The sequence below is a fragment of the Branchiostoma belcheri genome, unplaced genomic scaffold (assembly GCF_001625305.1).
Source record: "Branchiostoma belcheri isolate BF01 breed outbred unplaced genomic scaffold, Haploidv18h27 scaffold38, whole genome shotgun sequence".
Taxonomy (NCBI): Eukaryota; Metazoa; Chordata; class Leptocardii; order Amphioxiformes; family Branchiostomatidae; genus Branchiostoma; species Branchiostoma belcheri.
This window is the reverse complement of record NW_017803998.1, coordinates 1,160,510-1,174,325: the sequence shown is the minus strand read 5'-3', so window position 1 is coordinate 1,174,325 and position 13,816 is coordinate 1,160,510. Positions and strand designations below refer to the sequence as shown.

Genomic DNA, 13,816 nt, shown 5'->3' with positions numbered 1-13,816 from the left:
TACATACACCTTTGTGTACCTTGCAGGCGAATGTTATGTACGTAAGGGGATGAAAAAAAATGTAAAGAAAGCTATGTTACAGCGCTTAGAATTAATTTCCATTGAAAGATACATTTTCTTACAAAGTCAAATTTAGATTTTGATTGCATGCTGGAAGTGTTTAGTCGCACCAATAGGGCATCAAGAAAAATACGTTGTTGGATTATTCTGGATACATATGTAGAAAAAGCTGCTAGCTAGAGCGGAAGTACGATCGCGTGGATATTTTTGCACTTAATGTTTCAATTTCTGGTGAAAAAATGTTACATATTTGCCACTTTTGTGGCAAATTGTTAGATCGACAATACTATCAATACATTGTAGTTTGAATTTCAGATATGCACAGATATCGTACATTGCCATACCTGCTACAATCGTCGTACAATCGTTCCTGCCCTGAGACAGTCTGTCACAGGAAGATCGCTGAGGAACTGTCACAACATCACTGTTCCCCATGCAAGAACTAAACGAACTGCAACAGTCCTTCCTGCACTACACCATCAGACTCTATAACAACCTGCCTTGAACCTACACTGAACTTTGCATAGCCTGATAAAGCAACTTTGCGCATATATGTTGTAAATAATTTTTATATGTGTCTTTTGTATATATGTTAGTTTATATGTATTATTTTTCTATGTGAATGCTGTTTAATGCTTCAAATAATGTGACAAATTGTACCTAATTCAGGGGGATGCGCTTCTGCTCCCCCTGCTGTTGTACATTTGTTAAATGATGAGCAATAAATAAAGTTGAACAATAAAGTTATTTTCATTGTGCAATGCATGTGATATGTGCTCATTTGGCGAGATACTAGTACTACCTACAGAGCGTCTTGCGACAGTATAGTGTAAATCAGAGGAAACTTGACCCGACCTTTTGTAACCTTTGACCGTTCAAATCGGAGAGTGACGCACGTCTCCTTCGCGCCTCGCCAGATTCACTCTCCCCAACTCGTTTTTTTATCAGATTTTCGAGCTCCTTTTTCCCTTCAAATTTGATGTAGGTTTATTAAGGGCCTTAACTACAACTTAAGGTAGGTCTTACGCTTTTTGAACTATCGTGAAAGTTGTATTTTCAGCGCTACGCCCAGTTTAGTCTTTGTATTTTTGTGCGCGCAAAATTATGCATGTGAGTTGGACAAATTATTTTTTGTGCAAAAACCACAATTTCTTTTTGTTTACAATTTAGTACCTTTGGTGCTTATTTACACTTTAAGTCCTAGGCAAATATTTCCAGCACTGCTGTTTACTGTAGATTTTTTTTAGAATGCACCAGTTCACACGCCTTGTGGGGAGGGGGGCACGAAACGTGAAAGAATGCATGACCGATTTACACTGGAAAGGGTTGGTGTCCTACGTGATTTGCGGTGGCCCTCTTGCAGTCCTTTTGATATTATTTATGCCTTCTGTTTTCCTTATTGACCTGTTCAGTTGCTAAGTTGGGTCTCCTTGTTTGTTTGTTTGTTTTGCATACATGTATGATTGCTGTTAAAAATGATCAATGAAAATTATGGAATGAAAACTTAATTTTGTGCCTCCCTCTACTTTTAATTTCCATCCAGTCATATCAGCAGGCTGACTCGATAATTTTCTCACCCTTCTTGAGTTATCAGTTTATACTGCTATTGTTTGTGTTTTTGGGGGCCTGGACTTCTCTTGGAAAGTGGAAACAAATTTTCATAGCTTCCTGATTGACAGGTTTACGGAAAATTCTGGGTGACTGCCAGGCCTGGCTACTTTGTCTGTCTACCTGGCCTGGCTAGCACGTCAGGCTACTCAAATCCCCCATTCATATCCTCACGAAAGATAAGACATCCAAGCTGATTGACAGGCAAAATAACAGGAGGTCAAAGGGTCAGACACAGGAAATCAGCTGAAGGGTCCTAAAAATCCCCAAATACATCTGAATAATAAGTAAGTCTGAAATCAACCATTTCTCGTTTTTGCTGTTTTTAGTTTCTGATTTGTTTGTTCGGTGATCATGGCGGAAAGCCACGACATGCAACGCAATCTGTATCCAAACAACAACAACTGGAGCAGCAAAGAGACGCGCTGTTTGATTGGTCTATGGAACAATGACAAGATTCTACGTAAACTAGAACAGCCCAGGAACAGAAAGGTGTACGATTTTCTGACTCAACAGCTAAGGAAAAAGGGTTACAACCGGACTACAAAACAGGTGAACAAAAAGATCAGGGACCTGAAATACTCCTACCGCAGAAGTAAGGAGACAGCCGGGAAAAGAGACTGGGAGTTCTTTGAGGAGCTGGACACTTTCTTGGGTGATGTCTCCAGAACTGGGTGTCTACCAGACAACAGGACAGAAGGTAGAACTGATATATAATTTTTTATTGTAGGGCAGTGCTTGTACGTCAGTGGTTTAAAACACATCAGAATCAACTACATGTACATGTACTTGTAGAGAGGCTGGTATTTGCAAGCAATTACAGCATATATCTTCCCATCTCCCTCCCCATGCAAAAATGAACTCTTCCATATCAACTTTTTGGAGAAATAGACCATACCTTAGTTACTTCTACCCTCAAATGGACTATCCCAGCATCATCCCCTCCAAAATGGAATTTTCTCCATCTACCCCCTGCAAGAATGGACTCTTCCAGAAACACCCTCATGCAATTAGAATGAAGAATTCAAGTACAGTAAATTCCAGGACATATGGCTTTCACATAATTATTATATTATGATATGTAGAATCGATAAGAAACATTTATAATATGTCTTGCTCAGACTCACTCTCAGGAGTTGTATAATGTTTAATGTCGTTGAGAAAGGTAACAGGTCACACAACTGTATTGGCTTGACCAGATTGAATGTACATGCCAATAATATTGCAAATAATTTTTTTCTTTGGAATGCAGATGGTGACGTTGGGGAAGAAGAGGAGGTGGACTTCATCTGTGACATGACTACACCTCAGGGATCAAGCCCATTGGTCAACATCACTCCCCCCAAACCCAATCAGAACTGCAGTAACTGGAGTAGCAAAGAGACGCGCTGTTTGATTGGCCTATGGAACAACGACAGGGTCCTACGTAAACTGCAACAGCCCAGGAACAAGAAGGTGTACAATTTTCTGAGCCAAAAGCTATGGGAAGTGGGTTACACTCGAACGACAAAACAGGTGGCCAAAAAGATCAGGGACCTAAAATATTCCTACCGCAGGAGTAAGGAGACAGCCGGGAAAAGAGACTGGGAGTTCTTTGAGGAGCTGGACTCCTTCTTGGGTGATGTCTCCAGAACTGACCATGGACCGGACACCAGGACAGAGGAAGGTAGGACTAAAATATAACTTCATGTGGCATATTTCTACTCTGAAGGGCTGCTTGCAAGTCAGTGGTTTGAAGCACATGAAAATCAACTACTAGTAGAGAGGGTGGAATTTGCAAGCAATTACTAAAGCAACTTTCATAAATAACCCCACACATTCTTAATTTTTGTTTAATTTTCCTTGTTTACTACTTTTCATTACTACTTTTCATTATTGTAGATAGTATTGTATCGTATTGTATTTTATTGTTTTGTTTCATTTACCTAGTAAGTTATTTCTTATTTATCAAATTTATTTGAATTGTTAATTAAGTTATGAAGGGAGGCCTCCTCATAAGCAATTTATGCTTACGGCCTCCCTGCACTGTTATATTTCATTTATATTTTCTTGTGTCTGTATTGTTACATTTTTTTAAAGTGCGAATAAAAAATAAAAAAAAATAAAAAATTACAGCATATTTCACCCCATCTCCTTCCCCATGCAAATTTCAACTTTTCAGAGAGATGGACCACTGCTACCCACAAATGGAAGATATCAACATCATTGTGTACTTCACCCCACTCCCAAAATGAAATTTTCTGAAAAATGGACTATTCCATATACACACTCATGGAAAATGAAGAATTGAAGTAAATTCCAGGTCATATCACTTTCTTAGAAATATTTTAATGATATGATAATGATATGTATAATAAATTGATAAACATTTATAATACCAGATAGTCTTGCACACACTTGTATCAAGGTTAATGTCATTTGGAGCTGTAGTGACTTTGTGATTGAATTTCATGCCAATGATCTTTTTGTTTGAATTTTTAAATGCAGATGGAGATGGTGAATTTGGGGAAGAAGAGGATGTGGATTTCATCTGTGACGTGACAGCACCATTGGTCGACAACACTCCCACCAAACCCAAAGGCATCTGGAGCAGCGAAGAAGTACGCTGTCTGATTGGTCTATGGAACAACGACAGGATTTTGTGTAAACTGGAACAGACCAGGAACAAAAAGGGGTATGACATTCTGACCCAACAGCTAAGGGAAAATGGTTACAACCGGACTACAAAACAGGTTAACAAAAAGATCAGGGACCTGAAGTATTTTTACCGTAGGAATAAGGAGACTGCCGCTGATAGCAGGGCTGGGAAAAGAGACTGGGAGTTCTTTGAGGAGCTGGACACTTTCTTGGGTGATGCCTGCAGGCTTGCCCGTCTTCGGGGCACCAGGACAGAAGAGGATGAAGGTACAATCAAACTTGCCCAAGCAACCGCCTCTTTGCCCAAGCCGGCCATTTGGCCATAACGACCGCTTTGTCTCAGTCCCGTTTTTCTCCTTACAGATAACTACATTAAGGGACTTTCCAAAGCAAAGGACTCGTCCAATGCGACCGCGACCGGCATTTTTTGAGACCGCGCATGGCTCAATGTCTGCCTATGACGACCGCATCATTTTCAAGTGTGTGGCAAAGAATGCTTCTGATGCTAACCGTGAGAAATCTTGATGGAATCAAATCGGCCAGTTTGTCATTGATTTCGACAGCACGACAGTCTTTGCGCAATGTAAAATGGTGCCAGCTGGGTCACTGAGGGTCAATGGGGCAGTCTCTACATTCTCTACGTTGTTCTCTACATTCAAGAAAATCTAATGTCAGTAATAGGTAATGTCAGTAATAGGTAAGTATAACTACTCAGAAATATAACATGTAGGTACTGGGGAAACAGAATTCAATTATGCGCCCCCAGGCAGCTTCTAAAGGTACTGCAGCAGGACTTTAGTTTTCTGCACATGCTGTGGTCATGATTTTTGAACAGCAGACTCTTGATCTAAGTGGTAAATTGCTCTCCCTTGCAGCTTTTTTGGAAAAGCAGGGGCTGTATTTGTTTGAGGAAATGTATATGTCTTTGTGCTATCTTCCTGTTTTAAATGCAGTTAAGCAAAGTTGGGGATGGCGAGCATACGGATTTCGTAAGCGACATGACTACATTACCACACGGATCAAGCTCAGCCAATCAGATCGGCAGTATCTGGACTAGTGAAGAAACTCACTGTCTGATTGGCCTATGGAACAACAACAGAGTTCTACAAGAACTAGAACCAAGATGGAACAAAAAGGGATATGAACTTCTGAGCCGAAGGCTGCGGAAAGCGGGTTACAACCGGACTGCAGCACAAGTGAACTCTAAGGTCAAGGCCCTGAAGTGCCGTTACCGCAAGCACAAGGAGACAGTAACCAATAGTGGACCCGGGAAAAGTGACTGGGAGTTCTTTGAGGAGCTGGACTCCTTCTTGGGTGATGCCTCCAGCACTGATCGTCTATTGGACACTAGGACAGGGGAGGATGAAGGTAGGACTGAAAAATGATTTCATTAATATATGAATTTTTAACCATCATATTCTACACTAAAGGGCTACTTATAACACATCAAAATCAACTAGAGGCTAACATTTGCAAGCAATTACAGCACATTTCACTCCATCTCTCTCACCTTGAAAATGGACACTTGCATGCCAATCTCGTGACCATTCCAAAGTCCCTTTAATACTTCCCCAATTCCAAAGTTTAGTAACCCCTATATTACATATAATATATGTATCAAATCAACAAGACACCTTTTGCAAGGTTTCAGCACTCATTACTTCAGCACTCATTACTTCATATGATTAAATGTATATATCATATGCCAGTAATATCGTCGTCTGCTTGTTTTGAATGTAGATGGAGAGGGTGAAGTTGGGGAAGACGAGGATGTGGATTTTGTTAGTGACACGGCTACATCACCACATGGACCAATCCCAGCCATCCTGAACAAATCCAATCAGTTTGGCAGTATCTGGACAAGGAAAGAGACGCGCTGTTTGATTGGCCTATGGAACAACGACAGGGTTCTACGTGAACTAGAACGGACACATTGCAGAAAGGGATATGAACTGCTCTCCAGACAGCTGCAAGAAGCAGGTTACAACCGGACTGCAGCACAAGTGAAATCTAAGGTCAAGGCCATGAAGCACCGTTACCGCAGGCACAAAGAGACAGCCGGGAAAAGTGACTGGGAGTTCTTTGAGGAGCTGGACTCCTTCTTGGGCAATGTCTCCAGACCTGACCATCGACTGGACACCAGGACAGTGGAGGATGAAGGTAGGACTAAATCTAATTAATATAAAGAATACTACATTTTTAAAAGCAGAGCCTCTTCACCGAGGTTATATTTTAGGGCTGTATACAGTGTTTTTCAGTAACAAGTGTTTTTAGAACAAGTTAAATTGCCCATGTATTTATTTTAAGTAACGCATATTCTCAAAGCCCCTATGGTGTGCTTTTCAGTATTAAGTGTTCCTAAAACCACCATGTAGTGCTGAAACCCATACATTGCTTTTCTCTAAAAGTGTTATCAAAATCCCCTTATAGTGCTTTTCAGTAAAGAATATTCTCAAAACCCCCATACAGTGCTTTTTATTAAAAGTGTTCTAGAAACCCCCATTAAGTACTTTTTAGTAGAAAGTTCTCTGAAAATGGGCAAAAAACAAATGGAACAATTCTGAAAGCTTGTATCAAAAATGAAGAAGTTGAATCCATTTAACGGAATGGCAAGAGAGGATAAAGAAGAAGCTTCAGGAAAAGTGATATATTTCTTCCACACTGTTGTATGGAGTGAAATATATTAAGTAATGTTGCCATCTTCTTGTTTTAAAGATGGTGAATTTGGGGATGACAAGGATGTCAATTCCATCAACAGCATCACTACATCACCACATGGACCAATCCCAGCCATGCTGAACAAATCTAATCAGTTTGGCAGTATCTGGACAAGAAAAGAGACGCGCTGTTTGATTGGCCTATGGAACAACGACATTGTTCTACGCAAACTGCAACGGACACATAACAGAAAGGGATACGAACTGCTCTCCAGACAGCTGCAAAAAGCGGGTTACAACCGGACTGCAGCACAAGTGAGATCTAAGGTCAAGGCCCTGAAGGTCATTTACCGCAGGCACAAGGAGACAGCCGGAAAAAGAGACTGGGAGTTCTTTGAGGAGCTGGACTCCTTCTTGGAAGATGTCTCCAGACCTGCCCAGCTACCGGACACCAGGACTGAGGAGGAAGAAGGTACAGTGAAACTTGTCTAAGGCGACCACCCAGGGGACTGAGGGAACATGATCTTCATAGACAAAAAGGATGGCGACAAGACAACACAAAGAACAAGAAACGCGTACCAATACACTGTCCAAAAATCACTCGGCCATTGCCATTTTACATTGCACAAAGACTGTCCATTGTCAAAATCAATGGCAAACTCTTCCCTTCAAAATTTCACACTAGTTAAGTTCATCAAAAATGTTTTCCACCACACGCTTGAAAAATAACGCGGCCGTGATACGGAGAGATTTACTGACCAAAGTAGTGCCGGTCGAGGTTGTGTTGAACAAGTGGTGGTAGGCTTAGACAAGTCCCTAATGCTTATGTCTACATCTACGGCGAAGTGAGTATTAGCACGCGTGAAAACCGACGTGAATTGAGTAAGCTCACGTCGTGCAAAACCTCATTTGAGGTACCCAAAATATAGCTCCTATGGGGACAAAAATCAGGACCGAGAAAAAGCGGTCACTATGGCCAGTTGGCCGGCATATAGAGGTGGTTGCTTGGGCAGGTTTGACCTTAGAACTGATTCTTAAACTTGAAGGAATAATTTTCCGAATTTTGTTATTATGAGGCCACATTGCTTTTAAGAGCCCTCTAGCAGAATTGCAAAATATTGCAGCTAAGTTTGTTACTTGTTTGTGCAGAGTCGTCCAGTACGCAAGATGGCGTACATCCCGTTCGCCTGGTGGATAACACGCGAGCAATGGATGCTGAGATGGTTTCATTCGCTTCGAACCTTGACGTAGAAAGCGAGGGAGATGGCGACAGTTTCTTTGAAATGGAGGGCGAAGCTGATGAAGGTTTGTGAGAAAACAACAATTTTAACTTGATTCTAAGATTTTTGTATCTAAACCAACCATAAGTGATGGGGGCTTTTGTTCACTGCTACCTACTAGTACCTTGATATTGTGAAATCTGCAAGTTGCATATTAAATTATTAATATTATGTTTCTACGTTATACATTTCCCCCTAAAGTGCCCCAACAGGGGCTATATGGGGGTGTAGCCGGGGCTCATATAACATCTCAGAGTCCCGGCAAAGATGAAGATGAAGATACATGTTGTTTGATTTTTGGCAATGCCTCAGGGGTGGGCCAAATAGTATACATTGTAGTATTTTCGTAAGAGTTTTAGGACTTTCCCAGGAATGTCTGTTATTTCTGCAGTTACGTTGGGAACATTTGGTTGATCCTAGAAGTGCGTTTTTTGAAAGCTCTAATTTCATATTAAACATAAAAGATTTATTTCTTTACATATGTCAACTGTAACTTTTTCCTGCAATTTTAATGCAGGTTAAATGGTGATGCAAGAAGAGTTGTATTTCAATTTTCAGTGGGTATTTGGAGCCCTGATACCAGATAAAAATTTACATTGTTTTGCTTTGTCGATTCGCAATTTTAATTAATTTTTTTATTTTGTGTTGACATTAGATGAAGGAGACTCGGACAGTTCCATCTGTGGTCTGAGTAAGGAGGTGACACTAGCTGTACTACCCAGACTGCAGCTGGAGGAGCTACTGGTGGAACTGAGGAGGAGGAATGTGGACATGGCAGGTCTGTCTTTTTTTGTGCGTGTGCAAGTGTCTGTGTGAGTGTGTGTTATGTCTATGTGTGTGTGCGTGTGTCTGTGGGTGTGTGATGTCTGTGTGTGTGTGTTATGTCTGTGTGTGTGTATGTGTTTGTGTGTCTGTGTGTGTGTGCTTGTGTGTGTCTGTGTGTGCATGTCTGTGTGTGTGTTATGTCTGTGTGTGCCTGTTTGTGTGTCTGTGTGTGTGCTTGTGTGTGTCTGTGTGTGCATGTCTGTGTGTGCATGTCTGTGTGTGCATGTCTGTGTGTGCATGTCTGTGTGTGTGTTATGTCTGTGTGTGCCTGTGTGTGTGTGTGTGTGTGTGTGTGTGTGTGTGTGTATGTGCGTGTCTGTGTGTTTGTCTAGCCTGTGTGTATATGTTTGTTTGTGTAATACTATGTGTTGGTGTATGTCTGTGTTTGCGTGCATGTGTGTGTGTATGTGTGTGTGTGTGTCTAGCCCATGTGTGTATGTCTGTCTGTGTGTGTGTGCGTGTCTTGTGTGAGTGATGTGTGTCTTTGTGTATGTTTGTAATGTACATTTGTGATTTGTCTGTGTCCATGTTCATGTACTTTTCGTGTGAAAAATTTTGTGGAAAGAGCTAGGTAACAGAACTACAGATGAAGCCAACAGATTATGCTATTTTTTATAGCTGTCATTTGCAAAATAAAACATCTTATGCCATCCAGGTTCCAACAACAGAAAGAACTTGGTGAAGGTCCTTCATCATCTAATGGTAGGAGAGTACGCTGTTGAGGAGCTCAAGAGCATCACCACGGGTACCAAGAATGTCGCCTCATGTAACGTCAAAGAGACTGCCTCCACCAAACCCATGGTATGGGTGGTCCAACCGGGCGCTTCAGGTAACGAAAATCTCATGGTGGCCAAGAATGCCCAGAGTTTGACACAAGGTCGTAAGAGAGTGACGTCATCAACTCGTAACACGTCAGGACCAATGAGAGCACCCGTAGAGTCACAGTCCAGGAATCAGCCAATCAACACACAGAAGACAAAATCCATGGCTGCAGAAACAACTGTCCAACCAGGCAGCGCCTCCGACAAGCTGAAAGAGATCGTGGATCAAGTTACAAGGGATCTGGAGGGATCTCAATCCAACAGCCTGGAGGGATCTCGAGCTAGCGATCTGGACAGATCCCAACCTGACACTGCCGTCAATGCAGTTTCTAGCAGTGCAGGCAATGCAAGCAGCTCATCGAACCCAGAGAGTTTGAACAGGGTAGGGTCTTTTTTTACTTTATCATAAAAATTATTTGCTACATGTACATTTCATGTACTTCAGTCTGTTAGACTTGTAAAGCATTTCTATACACATATGTGTGTATAATTCACTTGGTTGAACCAGTATTTCTTGTAGTAACCTAACCTAATTTTGAGCAAAAAAGAGAACCAAGTTAACCTAAAATATTTCATAGTACAAATAACAGAACTTGATTTGTCTTATGATGAATTTGATTATTTTGATGAATATTTTTTGAATGATCATGTTTTATATTCATTTGATATATTTTGATGCTTTTTTCATCTTTTTATACAGTACGTTATTTACACAAGAAATTTTGTATACAGTACCAATTTAATTCATGAAATGTGTGTTTTTAATCCTTGTGTAGTTGGTAAAGCAAGAAGGGAATTACCAGCAAAAAGAAATGCAAGAAGGTGACAGGGAGAAGGAATACACAGATGACAGTGACAACATGGACTGGGATCCAGAAGATGATGAAGCAATGTCTGATGATTTCTCCGAGGGGGAGGACACAGCAGATGGAACAGCACTGCAGGAAGCATCATGGGATACAGGAGGGGGTGATGCCAACAGTGGAACAGCACCAGAAGATATGCCTAGTTCCTCCGGAGGGGGGAGTGCGACTGAGGGAATAGCAACCCCACAAAAGCCTCCAAAGTTTGTGATGACTAGAGAGGCCCTGAAAAATCCACAGCTCTATTATGGGGTACACAATTTTTGAACCATTTTTCAATCATGAACAAGCTTATATATGTGACATTCTTCAAGTATGTTGAACTCAGAGACACCAGTGCAAAAAAATTAACATCTGAGTTTGATTCTTGGAGCAAATTCCATCATGTTAAACTGTTTGTTTGTTGGTGTGTTTCCAGACTCGTATACCGTCAAAAAAGAAGAGGGGTACAAAGAAGAAATGTCCATACTGTCCCTACCTTGGGGACAATAGGACACTTGAGCTTCATATCCGCATTCATACCGGTAAGAATGTGTTTGTTTTGTTTTGTTTTTTTCAAAGAAATTTTATATCTATGAAGGCTTGTTTTCATAAGAATATGTTTGCTTCTTTCGAAGAAAGTCTTATGTATCTATGAAGGTTTGTTTTCATAAGGTTGTTTTATTGTTTGTTTTTTCAAAGAAAGTATACATGTATATCTTTGAAGGTTTGTTTTCTTCATTAATCAAATGTCAAAATCACCACCCACTCACCTTGCAATCATTGTTACTGAAAGATGAAGCACACAAACTCAGCCACTCAAAACAATACTTCAATCATACCCACCAGTCATTGATTGCCAGCAAACTGTATAATGTGTTCAACTTGGTATATGTCATTACAGGAAGTTGAAACTTGAGTTCCAACACCAAGAAATTTTCTTACCTAGAGCTTTCGACCAGTCACTCTGGTCTTCCTCAATAGACTGATCCAGTGAGACTAGTCATGTGGCTTCTTTGAAGTGTGACTTCAAAACTGGGTCAAAGGTATCTGGTAGACGATGTTGGCCTCTGTCACAGTTGAGTGATGGGTGATGGGCCCTGATGTAACATCTGAACTGACTGAGCTCGGCTATACAACTTAGAAGACCAGAGTGACTGGTTTGAAAGCTCTGGGTGAGAACAATCCCTTCCTTGTGTTGGAACAAAATTTTAAGCTCCCAGCAGTGGTAAAGTTTCAGCATTTTATTGCCACATTCAGGGGAGAAACCATTCAAGTGTTCCATGTGCGACTACTCGGCTTGTCAGAAGGCAAACTTGGATCGTCACATGCTGAAACACACCGGGGAGAAACCATTCATGTGCGGGGAGTGTGGGTACAGGACAGCCTACAAGTGCCATCTCATGCCACATATGCTGGAGCATGCTGGTAAGTCCACGTCAGTCTCTTGGTTCTCTAACATTATCAAGTAAAAACAAGAATAGAACCTTAAATTTTCACTAATTCTGTGCATATTCCACTGTCTCTTCCCTCCAACCTGCAGTGATACCATTTTGACCTTCATTTTGACCTTGTCAGTCTGTGGTCACACCGTCCCTCTCCTCTTCCTGTGACTCCCATTCCACTTCACAATAACTGTGTAGGAAAAAAAAACTACTTCTTTTCTGAACTGGTATTAGGTGGAAGGACCCCTAGGGCTTTTTTGATAAGTGTGGTTAGATCGTTGACATGCACAAGGTGTGGCTCTCCTCAAACACATGTACAGGACCTCTGCTTTAGGTCATATCCAAGAGGACATCCCAAATCAGAGCTAGGTACTCATTTTCACCTGAGTCGAGGGAGGAAATAAGTATAAAATGCCTTTCCCACAGGCACACATTTTAGCCTGCTAGGGATTTGAATTCAGAATCTTTACCAGCTTTAGATTCTTAGTCAACAATCCTAGCCACAAGACAAGGCTCTAGCCAGCTCAAATCTTTTTTCCGTCAGCTTAGGTTCATGATTGGACCTGGGGGGAGATTGCTCACAATTTATTAGGTCTGGGGGCAATTTTTTTTATTTTCACGCCTTTAAGTTTAGTTTAAAAACACAATTTCCCACATTTTGAGAGGCAGATCATGGTGTTTAGAGTTGTTGTTGATGCTACTTTGGACGTTTTTATACATTTTGTAGTTTTACCCAAGGTTTTGTCGATTTTGTCCATCAAGGTTGACAGATTGGTTTTAAAAATTTTCCATCACACTCCACAAAGTTTCAGCAATTGACAAAACGGTGCACACACCAATTCTTCCGCGACAGGGGTCCACTGTAGTGCCCGGAAAAAAAGTGACGAAGGGGTTCCGGTGGTTCATGTTTGAGTTTACATTTCTCATAATCTGCTGCAAAATGGGATTAACTACTAACATGGCTGGAAAGTGTAAGAAGTGGCGTGTTTTGGGTGAAAATTGATTTCGGGCCCGAGGCTTACTTCCGGGTGTCCTTCCGCCCTGAGCGCGGTGCTTCGGTTTGACCTAGTTTTGCCTTGTATGCGTTCTGGGGGTGCTGTAGCTATGCCTCGCGCGACGCGCTATTGTGATAATCTCAGTGTTAGGATTTTCTTTATACTTTTCTTAATAATACATAAGGGTTTTCTCTTTCCGACCATATAAGTCATATCGGTGGCAAAAATCTGGGTGATGGGTTTAATTCCACGTGAAAATGGCCAATTTTTGGCATCCATTTTCAGCGAAAAATTCTTTTTCCCCCTAAAATTTGCTAAAATGTGAGAGGTGAAAGAAATTGAAATTCTTTTCTTCTCGTAGCTAGAGGGATATCCTTCATTTGCAAACAGAGTGTTTTGGCTTAAGAGGTTTTTCCTGAAAGAGACGGTCGCTAGAGTTGAGGGTATGCAGAATCGAATTGAGACCCAAAATAAACTGGGGTGTGCCCCCTTAGACGCGGTCAGGATCAATCTTCCCCAGGAGCAGATGGTCACGGAAGGACTTATCAACCCATTCCTGGCGCTACATACTTTCTTATAAAACAATGTCATCCATCAAGACAAAACTTCAAAAGTCTAGGTGGGCTGGGTCTGGTGAAGGGGGGGG

General features: G+C 41.3%; 2 protein-coding genes across 2 annotated transcripts in view; both read left to right on the top strand.

The window, feature by feature from the left end:
- Positions 1-940: 940 nt before the first annotated feature.
- Positions 941-13,816, top strand: part of LOC109476474 — a 17,019-nt gene continuing 4,143 nt past the window's right edge. Inside the window, exons 1-14 of the mRNA XM_019777409.1 lie at positions 941-1,075; positions 1,998-2,368; positions 2,921-3,334; positions 4,156-4,572; positions 5,181-5,220; positions 5,405-5,673; positions 6,046-6,465; positions 7,021-7,434; positions 8,112-8,267; positions 8,898-9,020; positions 9,723-10,270; positions 10,665-11,003; positions 11,170-11,275; positions 11,991-12,158. Of these exons, the coding sequence (XP_019632968.1) occupies positions 2,023-2,368; positions 2,921-3,334; positions 4,156-4,572; positions 5,181-5,220; positions 5,405-5,673; positions 6,046-6,465; positions 7,021-7,434; positions 8,112-8,267; positions 8,898-9,020; positions 9,723-10,270; positions 10,665-11,003; positions 11,170-11,275; positions 11,991-12,158 (3,760 nt within the window). The 5' untranslated portion in view covers positions 941-1,075; positions 1,998-2,022. The remainder of the gene's footprint in view (positions 1,076-1,997; positions 2,369-2,920; positions 3,335-4,155; positions 4,573-5,180; positions 5,221-5,404; positions 5,674-6,045; positions 6,466-7,020; positions 7,435-8,111; positions 8,268-8,897; positions 9,021-9,722; positions 10,271-10,664; positions 11,004-11,169; positions 11,276-11,990; positions 12,159-13,816) is intronic.
- Positions 5,155-6,785, top strand: LOC109476547. Its single transcript, XM_019777535.1, has 2 exons — positions 5,155-5,673; positions 6,046-6,785. The coding sequence occupies exons 1-2, from the start codon at positions 5,253-5,255 to the stop codon at positions 6,483-6,485; spliced, it is 861 nt and encodes a 286-aa protein (XP_019633094.1). The 5' UTR covers positions 5,155-5,252; the 3' UTR covers positions 6,486-6,785.